At 39.7% G+C, this 20,922-nt stretch overlaps 2 protein-coding genes across 5 annotated transcripts in view; both read right to left on the bottom strand.

Annotated features, from left to right (window-relative positions):
- The window catches only part of gro (TLE family member transcriptional corepressor groucho), a 41,448-nt gene extending 21,635 nt beyond the window's left edge, over nucleotides 1–19,813 (bottom strand). For 2 of the 4 annotated variants that reach the window (XM_089220598.1, XM_089220600.1), the window contains exons 1-4: nucleotides 19,217–19,813; nucleotides 4,476–4,573; nucleotides 4,045–4,108; nucleotides 1,823–1,867 (exon numbers count right to left, since the gene is read on the bottom strand). In XM_089220598.1, the coding sequence (XP_089076724.1) occupies nucleotides 1,823–1,867; nucleotides 4,045–4,108; nucleotides 4,476–4,573; nucleotides 19,217–19,273 (264 nt within the window). In that variant the 5' untranslated portion in view covers nucleotides 19,274–19,813. Of the gene's footprint in view, nucleotides 1–1,822; nucleotides 1,868–2,702; nucleotides 2,767–4,044; nucleotides 4,109–4,475; nucleotides 4,574–19,216 lie in introns of all 4 variants that reach the window. The other 2 variants (XM_015525001.2, XM_089220599.1) reach the window with 1 other exon arrangement.
- On the bottom strand, nucleotides 5,392–8,665 carry LOC107174163 (uncharacterized). Its single transcript, XM_015525002.2, has 3 exons — nucleotides 8,508–8,665; nucleotides 7,446–7,519; nucleotides 5,392–7,254 (listed from the first exon to the last, which is right to left on the bottom strand). Exons 1-3 carry the CDS (start codon nucleotides 8,526–8,528, stop codon nucleotides 6,171–6,173), a joined length of 1,179 nt encoding a protein of 392 aa, XP_015380488.2. The 5' UTR covers nucleotides 8,529–8,665; the 3' UTR covers nucleotides 5,392–6,170.
- Nucleotides 19,814–20,922: the final 1,109 nt, after the last annotated feature.

Raw genomic sequence — 20,922 nt, 5'->3', positions numbered from 1 at the left:
GTCGTTAAAGACATTAAGCGCAGGAAATTAATTAAGAGTCAGTCAGTGATGGGTGATGAGAGGGTTGACCGTTTTTATTTTCAATGTGTATAATATGCGTGTGCTTGAGGGGGACGGTGACGACGACAAACAGCCCGTTTATGTAATATATATTATAAACGCCGTGGAAAAACAGCTTATATATACTGATTGCTACTGCAGTGGCGTCGTTGCCGGGGTGAAACGGTTTTGTGTTATCGCCCTCCGGTATTACGTGAGCGAGCTACCCTCTTTTTGCCACCACCCTCATCGTTCGTCACCGCCGCCACCGGTGCATGGTCTTGTATACAGTGGCGGCGGTGGCTCTGAATGGGTCGGGTCGGATGGAGGGGAACGGAAAACCGTCAAGGCTCGAGTGTTTCGCGGGTATAATGTTTTCCTTCGGGCTTTGCCACTCGACACGAGTGGTGCGGGACAGCCACCGCCACCGCCACCACCCCTGCAAGCAGAACGCGCAAACGACCCTTGTAATATGTGCCAACTCTCTGAGTTTTAATAGCTATGAGGGAGGAAAAACCTCACCCTGGTTATATAAATAAGCCGCTTCCCGGTCTGCGTTCTCCTTTTGTCAGAAGGGCTTTATATATACTTTTCCCTCTTTTTTACTCTTCTCTATCGCACTTTTGCTCTCTCTTTCTTCTCTAACCCTCGAATCTCGTCATCATTCCTCTATATTTATTTTCTACTTTTTCGACTTCAACTTTCCTATTGCACATACTCGTAAAGTACACACCGCATTGCATCTCCACTAAACATCGTGAACGCCTATATACATAAAATATACTTTTAGCGGGAACTCACTTCGATCGACCGCCGCCAAACGACGTCGCTAAAAGTACGCGGTATCTCAAACACTCAATGATGGTAGATACGCAAGATTGTATTTACGTATATATACAGCATCCCCACTCTGTACACATTATACACATGCACATCATTATATCACGCTGAAATAAACACAACATCACCGTCACAAAGTATTCATGGTCAGTTATAATTCGCTTGAATACCATATAATACATAGTGTAGTATTATGATCGTAATAATAGCTAGTAGTATATATTATACCTAAGCATAATTTGTAATGTTGCAGCCAAATACTACGATTAATTGCACACCACTGGTGTGTAACAGTCACTGTCACGTTAAGCAATCTCTCTTCTTTCTATTCCTCATTATTCTTTTTTCGCAACCCCTCCGACCAACCACTACACCATGGTGGAATCTGAAATATATTTCAACGGCGGGAAATATACCTCCGGGGCACTTATTGTTATTATTATACGGGAGCTCGCCCGAAGGGCGGCCGAGTTAATCGGGGACTCGTTAAAAAACCGGAGGGATTGGGAAGATTACGTTGTGTTGAAAAAAAAAGTACTAGGGTGGAAAACAGTCCAGGCGATTACTTCGCCGAAATGAATTTACAGCGGATGACAGCAGGGGTAGAGTGAAAAAATAAGAGAGAAATCCTTCGCTCCCTTTTGCTGCTGCAGTAAATATATATATATACATATATATAACAACTCTCTCCCTCACCATGTATGTCCGCTTTTGCCATATTTCTCCCCCGGCGTTTTGTACAAAACGAAATATTAATTCAGTGGGATGACGGTTTTAACGACCCTTTGCCAGAAATTTGCACTGCAGCCGTAACGGGATTAAAAAAAAAAACATGCAGGAGTCGAGAGCTGGAATGGGAAGATGAAATGATTGCGATTTCTTGGCGTTACTTAACACGACACAAGGTGAAAAGAAAAAATATATGTTATAATTAAATACTTGCCTGTTTGTGCATTTCCACATTGAGGCCGTAGGACATCTCGTAGTACTGTAAATAAATAAAAAAGAATTCAATTAGAATACTGCAGAAACACTCGACGACATATGTATCAACAATCAATCGTTTATCGCGGATACGTGACATAGTCTCTCGACATACCGTTAAGCCAATCGAAAGACAAGCATTACAATGACAAAAATCGTTTTATTATTTTTTTAAATGAAATAATAATGATAAGTCAACACGCATTTTTATAAGAGGTCAAACGAAATTTTTAAGAGCATTTCGAGATGCATTAGAGGCAAACAACGAAACGTAAATCGAAAAAAAATGATTGAATTTTTAGCCTTTAAATAATATCCATAATTTATACAATATAATCGAAAACATATAAATTCGAAGTGCATAATTTATTACTTTATTTTATACAGCTAGTGCAGCGTTTAACAAAATATTATCTTAATTAAATATTAAAACTACTCGAATTCTTAGAAGTCGCGGCGTCGAACTAAATAGTTCGGGAAGAAACATTCGGGATACATAAATACGTAATAAACACACTACTCATCAAAGCTAGTAATATGTTTATATACTTGAAAATAAGTTTTCGATTACGCAGAGATAAGTTCAGCTCTGAAGTAATCATATAACGTGAATCCATCGGTATATCGAGTGGACAAATGCGATGTTTCCGTCTACTTAAAATGATGTTTTTTTTAATAAATAACCATCGCTGAGTTGTACAATATTTATGTAGGTATAATAAAAAATCATGTTTTCAACAACAATGACAATAAAATTACGCATGCAAAAGCCATCTTTGAAAGCTACACAATGATATAATAGCATCTGGTGAACACTATTTATAGTGACCTGTACTCACCATCACGTAATGCCTTTGCATTTCGGTTTTTTCTTGGACGATTTTTTCGACTTCCATTTTGGTACTGTTTTGATGGCAAGGGACAAACAAAAACAAACCCAAAAAATAAACAAGCAATGTTAGTATAATATTTAAAAAAATATATTAAACAAAACAAATATTAAACAATACAGACAAAACAAATATAAGGGATGTTTGGATGTAAATATCGAATAATTCATCGTCCAAAACGTTTTTTTCTCTCTGTATATTATAATCTTTGATCGTCTGCACTCTTCATGTTTATAGTCTCAAATAAATTTATTTTAACAAAAATACCTTGTTTACCACTGCAGTTATTCGTATTATATTAACTACATTATGACATTTTTTTAAATTAAAATACATATGATATACGTATGATTTGTTAGTCTATAGTGGAGGCAGAGTGCATTACGTATATACATATAGAGTACGTCGTTTTTAATGTTTTAATGTTTTAATTTGTATATAAGAATCGCTTTAATAATATGTTATACAGAGTATAGACATGTTATCACCACCCCAATAATAACTAATATAAACACAAAGCGATTGATTAAAATGGCTTTTAAAACAATTCATGAGTGTTTACAAAAGTAGTTCCAAATACCTAATTATAAAATGATATTTTTATAAATAATCAATTTTTTATCATTGTTTTACTTTTTAGATTTTTATAAACAATCTATATTTTTAATTTCAGATATCATAATTTCCTAAAAAAAAGTTTAGGTATGAATAACAAGTATAAAAGAAAATAGTATGTTATAAAACAATTATTTAATTCATTTAAATAAAAGGAGCGGACCACATTATTAATTTAAGACTTCCTATATATTTTATACTTATACATCAACGTAATATCCTACTCCCGGCTGTGACGGAATTAAAAATAAAATTAAGAAACTACAATGATTTTTTCTTATAAAATTGCAGTGTTTTATTTAAATACTTAAAATATAATTTTTTTTTTTTTTTTTTTTTTTTTTTTTAAATCACAAATTAGGATTTGGAAATTTAGTGTATTTCGAACAGATAAATCCGAGTATATGTATACGAATCAGATTATGATAACAAACACTTCAAACAAAAAAGAAGCAAAAATATGAATTGCATGATAATATGTCATTATTAATAGATGTGTATCTAATGTATACATTTGCCTATAAGGCCGCGATAGCAAGAACGCGGGATTTCACAGACATTAAGGGGGTAGTTGTCGTTGTTAATACCGACGACAATATCAACGGCTCTTAAGCATTGCGTACAGCGGTTGTTCATGCTACATAATTAATTGTCCGGGACCTTCACGCTCACTCACCATTACGTAATGCCTTTGTATTTCGATTTTCTCGCTGGCCAATTTTTCGCATTCCATTTTCAGGCTGAAAACCAAACCGTACGTGATAGATATACGTGTGCAACTCGATTATCCGTAGGTATATACTTCGTGGGTATGCGGATGAAAATATATATTATAATTTATAGGTCATCCTACTATAATTATTATCCAAAGAATAATGACAATATACTATAAATATATATATATATATAATATATGTATATACATAATACACGAGACTTTTTTCGGGGGCAGTTTTGTACCTAATATTATATATATATATTTATATATGTGAATTTAAATGTAAATTTTCTTTTAAAACAACTCCTAGATATTATAAATGTTTTGTACTGTAAAATATATTTTCCTTGTTATATATTGTATAGATCTATATGAAAGTAAACACTTACGTGTGGTACTGAGCTTGCAGAAAATTGAATTCTTCTTTGATCCGGTCACATGATTCGCCAATAGTAAACTTGAACGGCTGCCCCGGCTGTGGTGGGCCCTGTAAACCAAAGGGAAAAAACAGATCTACATTAGTAATTGTATTATTATGCGATCTAAAAGTATACATGGACAGTGCACGTTGGGTACACCTGCATGTGCGGTGTGCGCATGTATATATATTAATATATTATATTTTTATGTTGGATTTCATAAGATCCAATTGAGCGTGTTACGTGCGTGCAGCGTATACAACACTCGAGGGAGTCCGAGGGAAAAAAAGTGGAAAATCATTATTCGACACGGAAATTACGGACGACAATGGCAGCAATATAAGGCTAAACGGTCCAATAACCTCACATATCGTGTTATCATTGGGTTAGTGCAGCGTTGTAGTTTATATCGACGGGGTATTCATGTGGTACGTGGGTCGAGGAAAGATAAACACTATTTAGTCTTTAACGCGTTATATATATATATATATATAGGTACCCGCAGTTGCAGTTACATAAAAGCTATGTTTTTATGTCTTACTGTGGTGGCTTACGAATATACATATATATATATATATATATTATGTAGTATTATTACAATTGCGACAGTAAAATGCGAGAGCGTTTATGTACAATGATACGGATAAACACGTTTTTGTACGTATATATGTTATATCTATATATTGTTGTTTTTTTATTATTGTCACGTGATAAAGGCACGATAATTGGGCGCGTATTACAATATAATGTTATTATTTCTTATATATAATTATAACGGCATTGCTACAGTATATTAACGTATAGACTGCAGTGAGTTGGATTTAGTATTATAGTAAACGAGTAAGCGCTAGCCGAAATCCACAGCAGTCGATATGAATAACAACAATTTATATAGGTAACCAATAATAACATTTTAATATAACAAAACAACTTGACATAGGTAACAATAATAAAACATTACAATATTGTATACGTAAATATGTACCTATACGATAAAATAAAATGCATGAATATAATATAACAGTAAGAAACCGGAAGCTACACCGCCAATTTTGATCAGTCTATCCTAAACTGAAATAACATATTATCATAGAATATACAGTACTAATATATACGTATAAAAAGACCCAATTTCAACGATATAAGTAGTAATAAAAATAAATCATTACAAATGAGCACTTAAAATTATCACAGAACAAATATATAAGTTATACAAACAGTAACAACGATTCATACATTTCTGTACTCAGGAATACCGAAATTAGTGTAAAGAAGGTAACGTATGGAGTAACATCAACAGCAACACTGATGGCGGCGATAGCAGCGATGATAAGACAACAGCGATGAGAACATCTAACGCCGCCGACGAAATAGGGAGACGTTTAATATATGTGTAAAAGAAACACGACAGAATGGAGTTAGGGTAAGACGGGAAATATGAGATGAGACGGAGATGGGAAATTTTGGAAACAAGTAATCGAAGAACCCGATAACCTTTACCGTATCCTTAAAGTCAATACCAAATGCAGCGGGGTGGATGATGTGGACAGGAATTGGGGACGAGTGCCGTCGTCGTCGTCAACTTCGTCCTAACAGAGTCGTTAGTACGACGATATGGTGCGACTAAGTGGGTCGACTTCGTCGGGAGGGGCGAGTGATATGGTATTAGACGGTGTGCTTGTGATGATGTTTGGAGTGACCAGCGTGGTGGTGGCCATGAGCGGCTTTGCCGTGATGTTGGTGAGCATGTTCAGCGCTACCACCGTGCTTGTGTCCGTGTCCGAACTTGCCACCGTGATGGTGTTTGTGATCGGCGCTACCGTGGTGTTGATGTCCGTGGCCAAACTTGCCGCCGTGGTGATGTCCGTGTCCGAATTCTCCGCCGTGGTGATGCGCGTGCTCGGCGCTTCCGTGGTGTTCGTGTCCGTGGCCGAATTCACCGCCGTGATGGTGCTTGTGAGCGGCGCTGCCGTGATGATGATGCTTGTGCGCTGCGCTTCCGTGATGTTCGTGTCCGTGTCCGAATTTACCACCGTGGTGGTGTCCGTGTCCGAAGTCACCTCCGTGGTGATGTTTGTGTTCCGCACTTCCGTGGTGCTTGTGCCCGTGACCGAACTCTCCTCCGTGGTGATGTTTATGCGCGGCGCTTCCATGGTGCTCGTGTCCGTGTCCGAATTTGCCGCCATGGTGGTGTCCGTGTCCGAATTCACCGCCGTGGTGATGTTTGTGCGCTGCGCTTCCGTGATGTTCGTGTCCGTGACCGAATTCACCTCCATGATGGTGTCCGTGTCCGAAATCTCCACCGTGGTGGTGCTTGTGCTCAGCGCTTCCGTGATGTTCGTGTCCATGTCCGAATTCTCCGCCGTGGTGGTGCTTGTGAGCGGCGCTGCCGTGGTGTTGATGCTTGTGCGCAGCACTTCCGTGATGTTCGTGTCCGTGTCCAAATTTACCGCCGTGGTGGTGTCCGTGTCCGAACTCGCCGCCGTGGTGATGTTTATGTTCCGCACTTCCGTGGTGCTTGTGCCCGTGACCGAATTCGCCGCCATGGTGGTGCTTGTGATCGGCGCTACCGTGGTGTTGATGCCCGTGGCCGAACTCACCACCGTGATGATGTCCGTGCCCGAATTCTCCGCCATGGTGGTGGGCGTGCTCGGCGCTTCCCTTATGGTGGTGCTCGTGGTGCGCCTCACCGTCGTGTTTGTGCGCGTGTTCCACGTCACCGGTATGGTAATGGGTGTGTTTGATGACTCTAAATATAATATTACATAGACGAAAAAATTAAACTTATTATTATTACACATACCACACGACGAGGGTGGTACAAATATAACACTACGTAACGGTTAAACGTGTATATGTTTTACGGTATACACGACTACGTGATCGTTTAACTACGACAGTATAATATATGAATAGTGTGCCGCAATCGACGACTCTTACCCTTCTGCCACTTCGTTATCGCTCAATTTGGCCGCACCAAAAGACGTCAAGCCGACCAAACACGCGATAGTTATCTGTAAAATATTTTTAAACGGTGTGTTTTTATTATATATATGAAATATTCATGTCGTCGTTCAGTCGTTTCCGGGTAATATGTGTGTGTACGTATAACACTGTGTCGGTAACGGTTAAAGAACGTATACGCGAATCACCAAGTGGGTGGTGATGGTGGTGGAGGTGGATTTTGCGCGAGGTGGTTGTTCGGGGCATATAGCTGCAGCGATAAAAATCCACTGCCGAAAAGCCGTAAAACCTCGAACAAATTATTTGAAAAACATTAAAAAGCCAACGCTACTTATGTTTCATAAAACTTTACGACTAGTTTTGTACTTTTTTCTTGCCACATGTATACACGTGTATCAGTGTGTGTATGTATACGGTTTTTCTCTTCTCTTTTCTTTTTACGATCGCGACGTAGACCGCCAGTACTTTACGATCCGTAACGAAGCGGGGCGTCCCTTATACTGAGTTTATACGTCGTTTCCCCCTAGGAGGATTTTATGGGACGCTGAACGGAAAAAAAATAAGAGCAAAAAACTTGGTTGTTTACACGAAACGTCGTCCACGCCGTGAGTCGTCGACGGGAGAATACGGTAGCGGGTTTTTACGGTCGCAGACTAATAAAAATTTATTGGAATTGTAATAAAAACCGAACGGCGTTTACATACACCTATATGGCCATACATTTTTATATATTCGGGTACACCGTTTTTTATACAAGGTACTGACTTCGGATGTACAAGTTGCGGCGCGGTATATTCACTTAAAAGTGCGATTGAACTCGTAAAAATGTTCCTTCAATGTATGTACCTCTTATACTACGGTTAAGTTATAGAAAAAGTACGTGTATGTGCGACACATGTATATTCTATTATTTTTTTGTGTTGAGAATAAAAATGTATAAAAAGTATAAAAAGTTCGAGTTCGAATATGAAGTTACTGTATTTCAAAAGTAAGTTAGTAAAATAGTATATAAAATATAATAAGAAAAATTGTACTTACCAGAGGAGTTATGGAACCCATGTTTGTTGAATATATATTTGTATTGTCACTATATTGTTAGTCAAACGAAGGAAAGACTGATTGTGGTACTGTTACTGTGGTCGTCTGGAGTTTATATATGAAACCAAAATCCCACGGTGGTGGGAAAATCGGCCCGGAAAAGCGGGTAACAAACCACCACCACCGTTGTTGTCGTCGTCAACCACTACTACTATAGCACTATACCACGGTAACAATAACCCCGCACACAGGCGCGGTATGCACCTTTCACACGGCGGCTGTGATTTCGAAACACTCACTCACTTGCAGCAGCATTGGAGCCGCGGCCTCGAATGGCCTCGCGCGGGCGGAAAATCATTTTTCACATATACATTTTCCTTTTTTTCTCTCCATCAGCGTAAGGTTACGATAATAATGGTCGACCTCCGAGTACATATACCGTACGTATACGTACATATACACCATGCCGGCACCGACGTCTGCGATTCGTCACAAGTAGGCAGAAAAAAATTATACATAAAATTCACCAAACGCGTGTATAACGCGCGTATATATGTCCATAATATATACATGGTCGTCACACAATAGAAATACACGACACGTTCGAAATACGACACATACCACGCAAATAGCCCGTGAAGCTGTTTTCGCAACCCCTGACGACGACGACCACGACGACCTGCACCTGCATATTCGCCTATGTATAATATACGCACACCCCACGTCCCGTAGATATAAGGACCGTGTAAAAACGGTATACGGCCGTCGACGATAAGGAAAAGAAATTTACAAGGTCGGCAGTGCCACGGCAGACATGCGGTACACTTCATATACTATACGAAATAATGTGTTAAAAATTTCAACGCCAGTGTGCGCGCATTGCCCCATACGCGCTTTGTCGTGTATAAAGTATATGCTATAATATTAGGTATAATAATAAGGCCGTAACGACAATAAACTCCGACGATTATACGATGACGTTCACCATTCGATGTGACATATGCGTATAATCCACAACTTTGGGCTTTCCATTTTTTTTTTTTTTTTTTTTTTAATCGTGTATTATGATTAACGGGAAGAGAGTTTCATACATAACGATAGCTGCTCGCTAAAGCATTAATAATATTGTGTTGTTTGAAACGCATTTATTTGTTTGATATTTTTACGTCAACGAATAAAAAACGTACGACAGCGAAAAATGTTATACTATCAATCGCAGACTGCATAATATCTCGAGCGCTGTTTAGAAAACTTCAGAAATAATCACGTTCGTTTTTGATATCTATATATTGTAATATTACAATAAAATGTGACGAAAACATGTATTAGAACAATATCTTTACACCTACTTCGAGAAAATAAACTACACATACTACTTACATACCAAATCACTTAATGATACTTCGACATACAATATATATATATTACAATTAAATACTTTTTGAAAGATAAAGTGAATGATAGATAGGTATACACACTAAAAAAATATTTTTAATTAGTTGTTAATTTCAGTAGATATACATTACCTATATAAGTGTCCACAATTTACATCATGGATTGTACATTGGTTTAATACTCGAATTTTATATGAATAAAATATTAAGGTAATAAGTACTTAATTAAATTTTTATAGTGTCTTACACGACATTATACAGCGGATAAGAAATTTAGGTCAATCCCACGCCCTAATACCTCTTATTAATCGAAACACAAATATTGTTAAATGCCTAACAAACATAGTTACTGTTTAAAATACAGTCAATGTCTAATTCAATAGTTTAATAATTTTATGAAGTATTAGTTTTCATATACGTATTTTATATTATACATAAAATTGGTTGATTTGAATAATTTACAAAATTTGTTTACAGAAGTGAGTGTCCTGTAGCTTGGCATTGACTGCAGCTTGCTATGTCAAAGCAAGGGATCTCTATTCTGTTTTGCATATTGTATTTCATTATACGCTATTTTAATGAAATACAATATATGTCTTCGATATTTTGGAATTATTTTTATATAAGCCTACCATGAAGTTTTGTACTTTCTTTTAAATTTTATAATAAAACATAAATATGACGTTAAATATACAACATTGCCTCCGTATGATGCAGGCTGTATCTACATTACAATTAAAAGTGGATTTACATTTCATAATTTACATTTTAAATATAAAGCCAACTTTAAAATATCTTCAAAAAATTGCCAATTATTTCACTAAGAAGTACGAATCGATAATATAATGAAATATCACGTTAAATATTGTATGTCATTAAATTTCATTATAACTAAAGTTATAATTTTCGTAAAACTAATAACAATTACGAGTATTATAATTTAGCAGAATCGTGAAAATTTTCAATATCCATAAATCATAATATTCTTAATAATAATAATAATTGGGATGCATGAAATATGTGTGATATTTATATAATATTGTGCAATGTGCATGATGCAGTGAAAAAAACGTAAAAGTTCTGTAACTGCCGGTTAATCTTACGTAAAATGACTTATTACCTGTACCTTGTTATCTTATCAATTTTTTAAGGTGTTTCAATTTGTTTTTGCATTGTCGTTAAATTTCTAATAGAATGCAAAAAAAGCTTACATAATTTTTTAAGTCAGGAAAATGTATGATATTTAAAATTACATCATGGTCTTTGACGTGTCATATCAATACATGAAAAATGTCACTCAGACACAATATTTACCGTCAAATTGATTATAGGACGACTTGTCTAGCTAAACTGGAACACGAAATACCAACATAACCTACATATAACCTATATATTCATTGAAATAACCATCACCATAATAAGAAGCATGGAATTGATTGAATTTTGCGAATTTTAAATAGTAGTTGTACGTGTGTATTATATATACCTGGTGTTATTGTATATACCTAGTATTATGATGTCACATTTTCAAAAAGAATAATTGATTAAAAATATTATGTTTTCGAATTTTCAGTCGATAAAATTTTAAAAAAAAATGTTTAAAATAAATTGACAAACATGCAGTAGGATATACATCCTTACATAAAAATATGTATTGAAGAAGCCAAATATAATATATTGGTAAATACGTACACCACTGTACACACTGTATGTAATAGATATTATTAGGTAATTTAATAGGTACTATATATAGATCGATGTGTGATTCGTGTGGCAAAATGGACGTGACGTTTAAAATTATGAGACTAAAGTTTATACTAGGTATATAAGTATGAGACACTTAAAATCAAAAACAAAACAATTATGAAATTGAGAAAACAATATATGAACGAATTTATTATTTATATTCGAATAAAATTTCAAAAGCAATGTTTGTACAACTGTATACTTGTCCATTAACCTGGTTGAAAAATGTAAGCTGTAAAAGCCTCAACGATTTAGGTACCTACTCAAATATTTTGTATAGAAAAAAACCTGTAAACAAGCAGATAAGTAAAAATGTATAATAAAAACGCATTCCCAAATTATGATAGTAAAAAAGGATTTTTAAGCGATATAGGATTTGAGACAAATTAATACCGTTCAATGTACAAGTAATATAATGATATCAGGCATGTTTATATAAAGTTGTGCTTACACGCGATCACCCGAAACGTCATATAATAAAATACGATTATGAATTTTAAACACGACTATTTAATCCATGAGTTTAAACCTGCATTGATTACAGAATATAAACTATCTATAATGCAGGATTGAAAAGTATGGTTACTTAATTTGTACCCTTAATCTGTCAGCTGCATGTCGATATTCGGTTAATATTTTTATGGACACTTATTATTTATTGATGCGCGGAATATTCCTCATAGATATAACGAATCAGTGCCATTCCCCTTTTTTACTTTTATCTGAAGACTTTTATTTAACAAGAACCGCTTCAAAATATATCTTATTAATTCCACATCAACGGACGTTAAAAAAGAGGGGCTGCAAACCAATACATAGGTTTTACGACTATTTATTTTTCTCCGGGGACACTGTTTTTTTGTATTTTATCATTATTATTTTTACATTAACATTACATCATAGGCGTATTGTATGATATTATATCACATTGTACTTTATATATTATAACGTATAATATATAGGGACACTTTTTTAGAGCTCATTAAACCATCGTCACCGTCATAAATTGTATTTTATTTTTCCTGGACGAGCACTGTTCAGTGTTCTATATAGGGACATGATAAAACTACAGCACAAAGATATATTGTTATATGACACAGAAATGAGTGCAAAAATAAAGTATTAGACTCCGTGTTCCGGTCCCGTCGACGGCATCTGTAGTAGTAGCCGCGTGTCATCCGGTGCGCAGAATCCCGGTCCGAGTACCACGCCACCATCATGTAGTCACAGCGCTAATTGCCGCTTAAAACTGCCCCGGGGTCCCACCGCGGTGAAACTGTTGTGCGGTGACGTAGGCGGGGGCTGCCGTGGCGGCGGAGGGGAGAGACGTTGAGACCGCAACAGGCGCGACCGAATAGCTCCCACCGATCTCCCCCGAGAAGAAATTTCCCAGTTTTTCACACCACATATAAATATACATAGTATGCTCAACGTGTGAGTGGAAACAATAAATTATATATATATATATATATATATATATATATATATATATATTTGATACGCGGTGCGGACTCACTCGCACACAGACCGTAACTCAGTCACGAAACCCGACACTAACGGACATCCAACAAACCTAACTGGTCTCGTTTTCGACCCATAGTCGTGTGCGCGGCAGCGATATTAGAATTTTCTTTTAATAATAAGTGCAATTAAGTCTTTTGACGTATCAATATAAAATATAATTAAACTCCACGGGTCGCGTGAATGTGCTGCGGGGAAGACCAAAGCGGTGACGACAGACGACGGACGAGGCATACAACAGACGACGAACACCGCTTACAAACATCATATAAGACGAAACACGCGTATGTTATTTGGGTATTCGGACCTGGCTGCTAAAGATAATATTATAACACTTGGAACGAAGAACACGACATGTTGCTGGCGACTAGATTTCAAGACGAAACTGCTGCTGTCGTCCTCGATAGTAATAAATATTATTTTTTAAGGGCAGAAGGGTTGTAAATTCAAAGCGTCGCTCGTAAATAAACGATGCGACTGCAGTGCATATAATATTATTATATATTATGTGGATACGGGCATTGTGTGTTGAAAAATATATACACCTATAACACCTTTATATATATATATATATTATAACCGACAAGGGGCTAGGGACATGGCGGGTGAATCGGAGGGTCGTCGTCGTCGTCGCGTCAACGATTTTCTACTGTTTTTTTTTTCACGCTTTCGAGTAGGTCCTTGACAAACGCCGTGGGCGCTGCAGTGCTTAATCGAGTAAGTACCTATTATAATATATAAATATATATATCATTATATACACTGCATGGCGGATGTGTGGGCATGTGCGATAATATTTATGTCAGTGAGCGCGTTGTGTGTCGTGTGTGTTTATTTTATACGAAACAAATAAAAAAATATGTGCACAAATCGGTCTAGGATTTTTAATGGGAATATTTATCACCGAAAAAAAAAATTCATGCGAGTCGACCCTCCCTGTACGAAAAATAAAAAAACCACACGTCCGACCGACGTGCAATTTATAATGCGTAACGTTTATAATATATATACGCATACACATCTGCAGCTGGCTGCATGTAATATAATGATCTTCGGAACACGAAAACCGACGTTACGTTTGAGTATAAATCTTATTCGGCTCGTTTAGACAAATTGGTTTTCTCGGGAAACATTTCAAAGTTATAACGTATAACCGATCAGTGCAAAACGCGCGCGCGGTCTATACACGATTTTAAATGCTCATAACTCGTGCGGTTAACAATCCCCATGTGGAAGACAGAAAAAATGCACGCCGCGGTGTACCTACTGGTATATAATATAAAAATATATACCTGGTATATGACATTATATTATAAACTGTATAATAATATAAACGTGTATATACACTCGTCGTCATCGAACAAAGAGGAAGCAATCGACAGAGAATTTCTCTCCAAATATGTACAAGACATATATATATATATATATATATATATATAAATAATACAGTATAACTACGTCGACGGGCCCGCGGGGCGGCAGGTACGGGGGGACGAGTTTTTTCTCCTCTCCGTTTTATACATTATTATTATTACTGAATAGGTATATTATGCGTGCGTATATAATATTATAATATGTAAAGACTTGGCGCGCGCGCGCGCACACACACACTGTACATACACTCTCTCACACACACACACACACACACACACACTGAACATCCACTCTCACACATACACACATAATACTACACACAGTAGCTACTGGCCCGAAGGCCGACGACCGGCGTTATTTTTTATTTTTTTTCATACATTTTCCGTACATGCCTCTCGATAATAATAATTATTACTATCGCGCGGCGGTTATTATACTTCCACGGACCGGTTTCTTGTTGGCAGTTTATAAACGCGTATGTCTGCGGGCACACCTGTAAAGTCCCCTTCGGTTTTTTCTTCGTCTTCGTCTCTTAACCACTGCGCGTGCGTGTGGTAAAAAATGTATACGGGTATGCGTGTGTTGTTTTTTATCGCGCTTAAAACGCGCCAGTGTAGATTTAGTTGCCTATTACCACCGGGATATTACCTTTCGATATCTGATAACGTGAAAAACGAGTCTATCGCATGCACACACACATCACAGTGTTCATTATTTCCCATAGTCGTTAACAAAAAAACATGGACCAAAAGCTGAAATCAACTTGTGAGTTGTGAGTGTGTGTCTTGTAATTGTAAAGACCGAAATAGGATAATAACATTAATAACAAGTGGCGTGACTTAATGATACCTCGCAACTAAAAAAAACCAAAATAATTATATAAGCGTAACAACACATTAAATATAATAAGTATAATGACTAATCCGGATATACATATATCCTTTCAGGGATTGTTATTTTCGCATCGGGCAGGTGGGACATGTTTTTCTAGAATACGCACTGCACCGTCGCACACAATGCACGCATATAATATTATTATATTATATGTATAGACCGCCGGATAAGGGACAGTATAGAAAAACGACGGTGTAGACGACGACTTCTTTCGAGACTATTATGTATAAATAAATACCGCTACCCACCGTCATTATAAGGGTCCTATATCCTTTTCATGGACTTAACACACGGTCGATTATATTATATTTCCTTCCTATTAGTTATTGTCTGTATCCTCGTGTTCCGCGCGTTTACACAATTTTATACATAAAGAGGGACTTAAATATCACGCCACACGGGTTCGTATATTATTATACATATTTTGTTCGCTAACACTACATCTACGGCCGAAGCATTATTTTCACCGTAGAGTGTCGCGACTCGACTCACTCGCCATCCAGCGAGGTCGACGTTAAACGGCGTTTGGTCCGTCAGTTTGTATACATCATAATTATATTATAATCTACATTACGAGACGACCCTGGTGCGCTAACGATGCCCGCCCATCGCCTAATTGGACGTAGTCCGCGCGAGACGGTCGAGTCGTCGTCGTCGTGGTCGGTGCGTGTGGTCTACAACTCCAACCGGAGTCGATCTCCGAGAAGACACGTTAGGATTTCATTGAAGCGGCAGCGGGTAAAAATAACAAAAATAATAATAACAATAATTGGAGATATCCCGGACAGATATTATCTGCGGTACGTAATTTATTGTACATGTAAAAATTCCGAGCTGTTTGCGTGACGAACAACACCGATGCGTGACGGCGGGACAGGTGATGGGTAGTACAAGGGGGCGTTAAAGACTGCACGAGGACTCCCACCCACTACTCTGCCAGCGTATGTCTAATAATATTATAATAATATACACGTAATAATAACACACGCGTATAGAAATAAGGTATATAGATACGCACACGCGGTTCGGTAATGTTTATAATGTTATAAGCAAGGTTTTGATAGGGGGTGCAGTGCACACCGGTCGACCGGGTGCGGTGGGGGTGTGCGTGTGCGTGAAAGAAGGGGAGGATTTACGATTGATTTATTTTGCCCGTCCGTGTGACCGAACATACATCGGTTTGCGCGCGATTTGACACACGAAACGCGGTTGTCACTACAGACATGCCGCTGCACCCACTGAAACAACAACAGTACAGGTATCGGTGTCGTTGTGAAGACTATCTGCAACACCGCCCGCCGAGTTTATTGTACTCTTTTCCGGTATATATTTTTTTATCCGTGTTCCGTTAACCATGACAGACCCCCCCCCACCAAGAGAAAACAAAAATCTTCTCTTGAAAGGCCTGCAACCGATGAATTATACCGTGAGAAATGTTTACAAACATGTATATACATATAGGATATAGATATATAATAACACGCACATCTAAGACACCGTTTATACACCGTGGAAAGTTGATGAGAGGAAGAGAGGAGGAGCGGCTCAATCATTAATTTCGATAATGAATTTAAGGAGAAAAGTAGAAAAAAACTATAAAACGAGAACGGACGCGACTCTGTCACGGTGTTCCGAGGCCGATGAATCGAAACGTAGTTGACGGGATCCACGGTATAATTACCCAGAAGTTCACGACCCGTAACCACCGAGCAATAAACGTGGTTTTTTATTCATCGTTGTAGCCCGACAACGGCACATGGTCGACATCACCATTTACCACATCGACAACGACAATGATGACAACAACGATAACAAACGCATCGACACCTATAGAGCGGTCTTACACATAATGTCGTCACTGGGACACACACAATCGACCATCATTGGTAGCGGACGCGCACACTATGACGTTTGTACAATTAACGTCAGACAAGATTCACATCAATAACGCGCTCGCGATTTCGTCGTCGTGAGAACCAACAGTGGTGGGGCGGACGGGGAGAACCACCGCACACGCGCCCGTCATCGCTTTCACCGACCGAGACACTATAAGACGTGCGAGAAATTAAAAACAATATGAACATGGTGTGTCGGCGGCGGCGGCGGTTATAATGCCGCGGTTAACCGCTCCGAATATGCGCGTAATGAACACCCGTGGGTGGAACTGCTTTTTGTGGGTCATTCCGAGTTCACGTGTGTATAAATTCCATACACGTCACCCCCTCATCGTGACAAAGCGCGCGCGTCGACTCATCTATAAAACTCGACGACGGACGGTATAAACAGCAAACCGCGATCGGTCGGATTAATTGTCACGAGCACCGTTGCGCCGTTAATGAAGTACATAATATACGATTTTATAATTTAGAATAATACGTTGTAGTGTGCAAAGTATGAGAACTGAAAATACGCTACCGTCGAATTATACCACGAGCGTAGTTCTTCTCAGAGTTGGAAACACGAAAACTCCGAAACAACCGGTAAACGCTTTCTGATCGCGAATGGCGCGAGCGTTTTAAATGATGATAAAAAATATTAAAATAATATACGACGGCAACAGTCGCAGACGGCGATCAAGTCCTCGTCGTGACCTCGCGCGCGCTGCAGTGGTCTAGTGGTCTGGCTGGTAGTCGCCGTAATGTACGCCGCGCGTTATTTTATCGAAGACCAACCGAGACGCCGCCGCCCGTCTTGTCATGACTATAATTAGCGGCGGCGGTGGCGGCGGCGGCGAAACCCGAGAGCAACAACTCGAACCACTCGTCGCGCAAAGATTACGCGACGAGAGCGCACCGCGTCGTTTAACTCCCGTCCGCCCCACCACGAAAGCAATACCGCCGTCGTAGAGTACCATTAAAATGTATTTATAAAGCGCGACGAAAAAAAAAAAAAAACCTTTCATTATTACGACTACTACAACATTGGAAAATGTCAATTTTCTGTTTAGCCCTCCATGCCCGGATTTTATTTTTATTATTGTATTATTATATTATCGTTATTCACGAGCGCGCGCTCGGGACACGGAGCACGTCATTATATTATATTATCGCCGTACAGCACGTCGGCCGTATATACGTGTATACAGACACGTTTTTATTACAAATTCAACCAATGCACCTCCGGGGGGTGCCTATTGTGTGCAGCGCGCCGGGTTCGCACGACAAACCGGTGTGGGGTCCCGAGGGTTAGCGGGCGGTCTGTACCGGCTCAGTGGTGCCCAAATTTTTGGCGACCACGTCTGCGGGACGGTTAGGAATTCGTTCGTTGGAAGAGAAAAAAAAACCCAACACCAACACAATGAAATAATAATAATAGTATATATTATGCGCACGTCGTCGTCGTGTAACTATATAACAGCGTATATTATAACGAGCCAGGACGCGCACATACACCGTTGTTATCTAAATAGTCGTGGAAATGTGCCAATAGTTCAAAGGTACAGTGGCGATTCGATCGTTTTTCGCGTGAATACGATTTATGCGTGTGTGTTAAGTATATATATATATACACTGCAGACTGTACAATATATATATATATATACACGACGCGCTGCACTCAGATTCACACACGCGTTGTTTTTAAACGCCTCTGTCTAAATCTGTTGCCGATAAGAACACACGCGTTGCGTAATGTGTGCACGACAACCGAGAGTGGATTTTTAAAACAACAAATCAACCACCGATACGCGAGTAGTCTCTACACGTCTTGAACAACTAATACTAATTACTAAAGTTTTGTTCTGATAGTATTTATAATTAGATGAAAAAAAAAAACGCTTACCGGGTGCCGGGCAGCGGCCGCTACAGCTGCTGCATTCATCGTGGCTGCGGCGTACATGACGTGTTAGCAGCTCATGGCCGCAAAATCAAATATCACTCTATTAATTAATCGACGGCGGACGGACGGACCGAATCGTATACACAGGATGCGCGCACACGTCGTTGAACAAAATAAACAAAGACCGCCGTGGAAAAAAAAAACGAAAGAGTAACGAGATCGCACAAACACTCACGCACGGGGGAACGATCGAAAAAACGCAGTATATCCGCGGATATAATATTATTGCACTGAACCCGATACAAATTATACACGTTAACCGTACGCGAACGATTCGATATGGATCGCACACCGACGGAACAAAAATTAATCGACGAAACAATCAGGCACAACTCGCAATACTCGTTGGACACACGTGACTGTTTTACGGCGGAGACGCACGATTAGGATATTTTTAAAAACATAAAAAATAAATTAATAATGCACCAAAAACTTTGCGCGAGAATGGTCGTAAGTACGGCGCGCGTAATATAAATAGTAAATACGTAGTACGGCACGCGTAAACACTGTACGAAGACCAACGGAGCACTGAAGAGGAGCCGTCGACTGAGCCGGTGTGTGAACACGGACGCCCCGCCGCGCCCCGCGCGCCCATCGTACACGCACACTCGCACACGCACACGCACACACACGCAGCACACACAAGGCTGATGGTCCACCGCTCCCCACCGCGCCGGCAGTAAACAAAACGATCGCCATGGTGGTGCGGAGTGTGGCGGGACGGCGTCAGTGTCGGTGGTGACGGCGGGGTCGCGCAGGGGTCCAGAAAAAATCGAACCTAAAACCCATGGAAGACGTGTAGCGAGGCGTGTGCGTGTGTGTATCAGTCCGTGTGTACGTGTGTGTGTGTGTATAGTGGGGACGGGGAACATTGAAAAAAGACCTTTTCACAAAATGGCCGCCCACTCTTTACACTAGAGCGAAAACCCTCTTGCTTCTTTTTCCAATAACACAAAAGGTCTCTTCAATTTTATTCTTTTTTTTCTCTCCTCTTTCTCCGTCATTCTCTCTCGTACACGCGCGCACACAACACCGTCCCGGCGCGTCACCCGTCTGCCATCCCTGCCGCCCGCCAGGCGGATCAGAAGGGTTTGAAAAGTTCCCCCTCACGACAGACCCACCCTTGCCGCCGCCGCATCGTCACCGTCACTCCACTGATTTCATCGTTCCCCGACTCCCCGCCGCCACCGTCGCTCACTCACACTCTCTCGCGCGCGCGGCGCAAAGCTCTCCGGTAGTTTGCACAAATATGGCAGCCGCATTCGAGCCATCCCTCCAACGCCGCCACCCCTTCGCGACCCTTCGCCACCCCGCCGGCCAGACCGCATCGGCTGTTTGGTCCCTTCTGATTACCAGTATCGCTCCGCCGGCCCCGAGCCCCGAGCAAAACCCCAACACGCAAGCGGGCCCGTACGGTTTTTTTCACGTTTACCAGCCACGGCTCCACGTGGAGCACGCCGTGCCGGCAGCCAATACGCCGTCGTCGTGGCATCGGTTCGCAATGAGCCGCCGACCAGTCGCGTCACGCCATCGGCCAATCGGAGCCCGTCTACCACACCGTTGTCGCGTAGCAACCGGTCGGCTCCACGTGGAGCATCGCGCAAACACGGATCCCGGGGAATATTAAAAATTTAAAAGGAAAAATGTTT

This window comes from Diuraphis noxia, unplaced genomic scaffold, assembly GCF_037042655.1.
Source record: "Diuraphis noxia isolate RWA-SAM2 unplaced genomic scaffold, SU_Dnox_SAM2 contig0002, whole genome shotgun sequence".
NCBI lineage: Eukaryota > Metazoa > Arthropoda > Insecta > Hemiptera > Aphididae > Diuraphis > Diuraphis noxia.
The sequence above is the reverse complement of the archived record's forward strand: the minus strand, read 5'-3'. Positions and strand labels throughout refer to the sequence as shown.

What these genes read in the sequence shown, in the direction of transcription:
- LOC107174163 (XM_015525002.2), bottom strand. Translation starts at nt 8,528, where the DNA reads ATGGGTTCCATAACTCCTCTG. An exon ending in TGGGTTCCATAACTCCTCTG is followed by an intron (nt 7,520 to 8,507) that starts GTAAGTACAATT and finishes AATATTTTACAG; the next exon opens with ATAACTATCGCGTGTTTGGT. An exon ending in GATAACGAAGTGGCAGAAGG is followed by an intron (nt 7,255 to 7,445) that starts GTAAGAGTCGTC and finishes TATTATATTTAG; the next exon opens with AGTCATCAAACACACCCATT.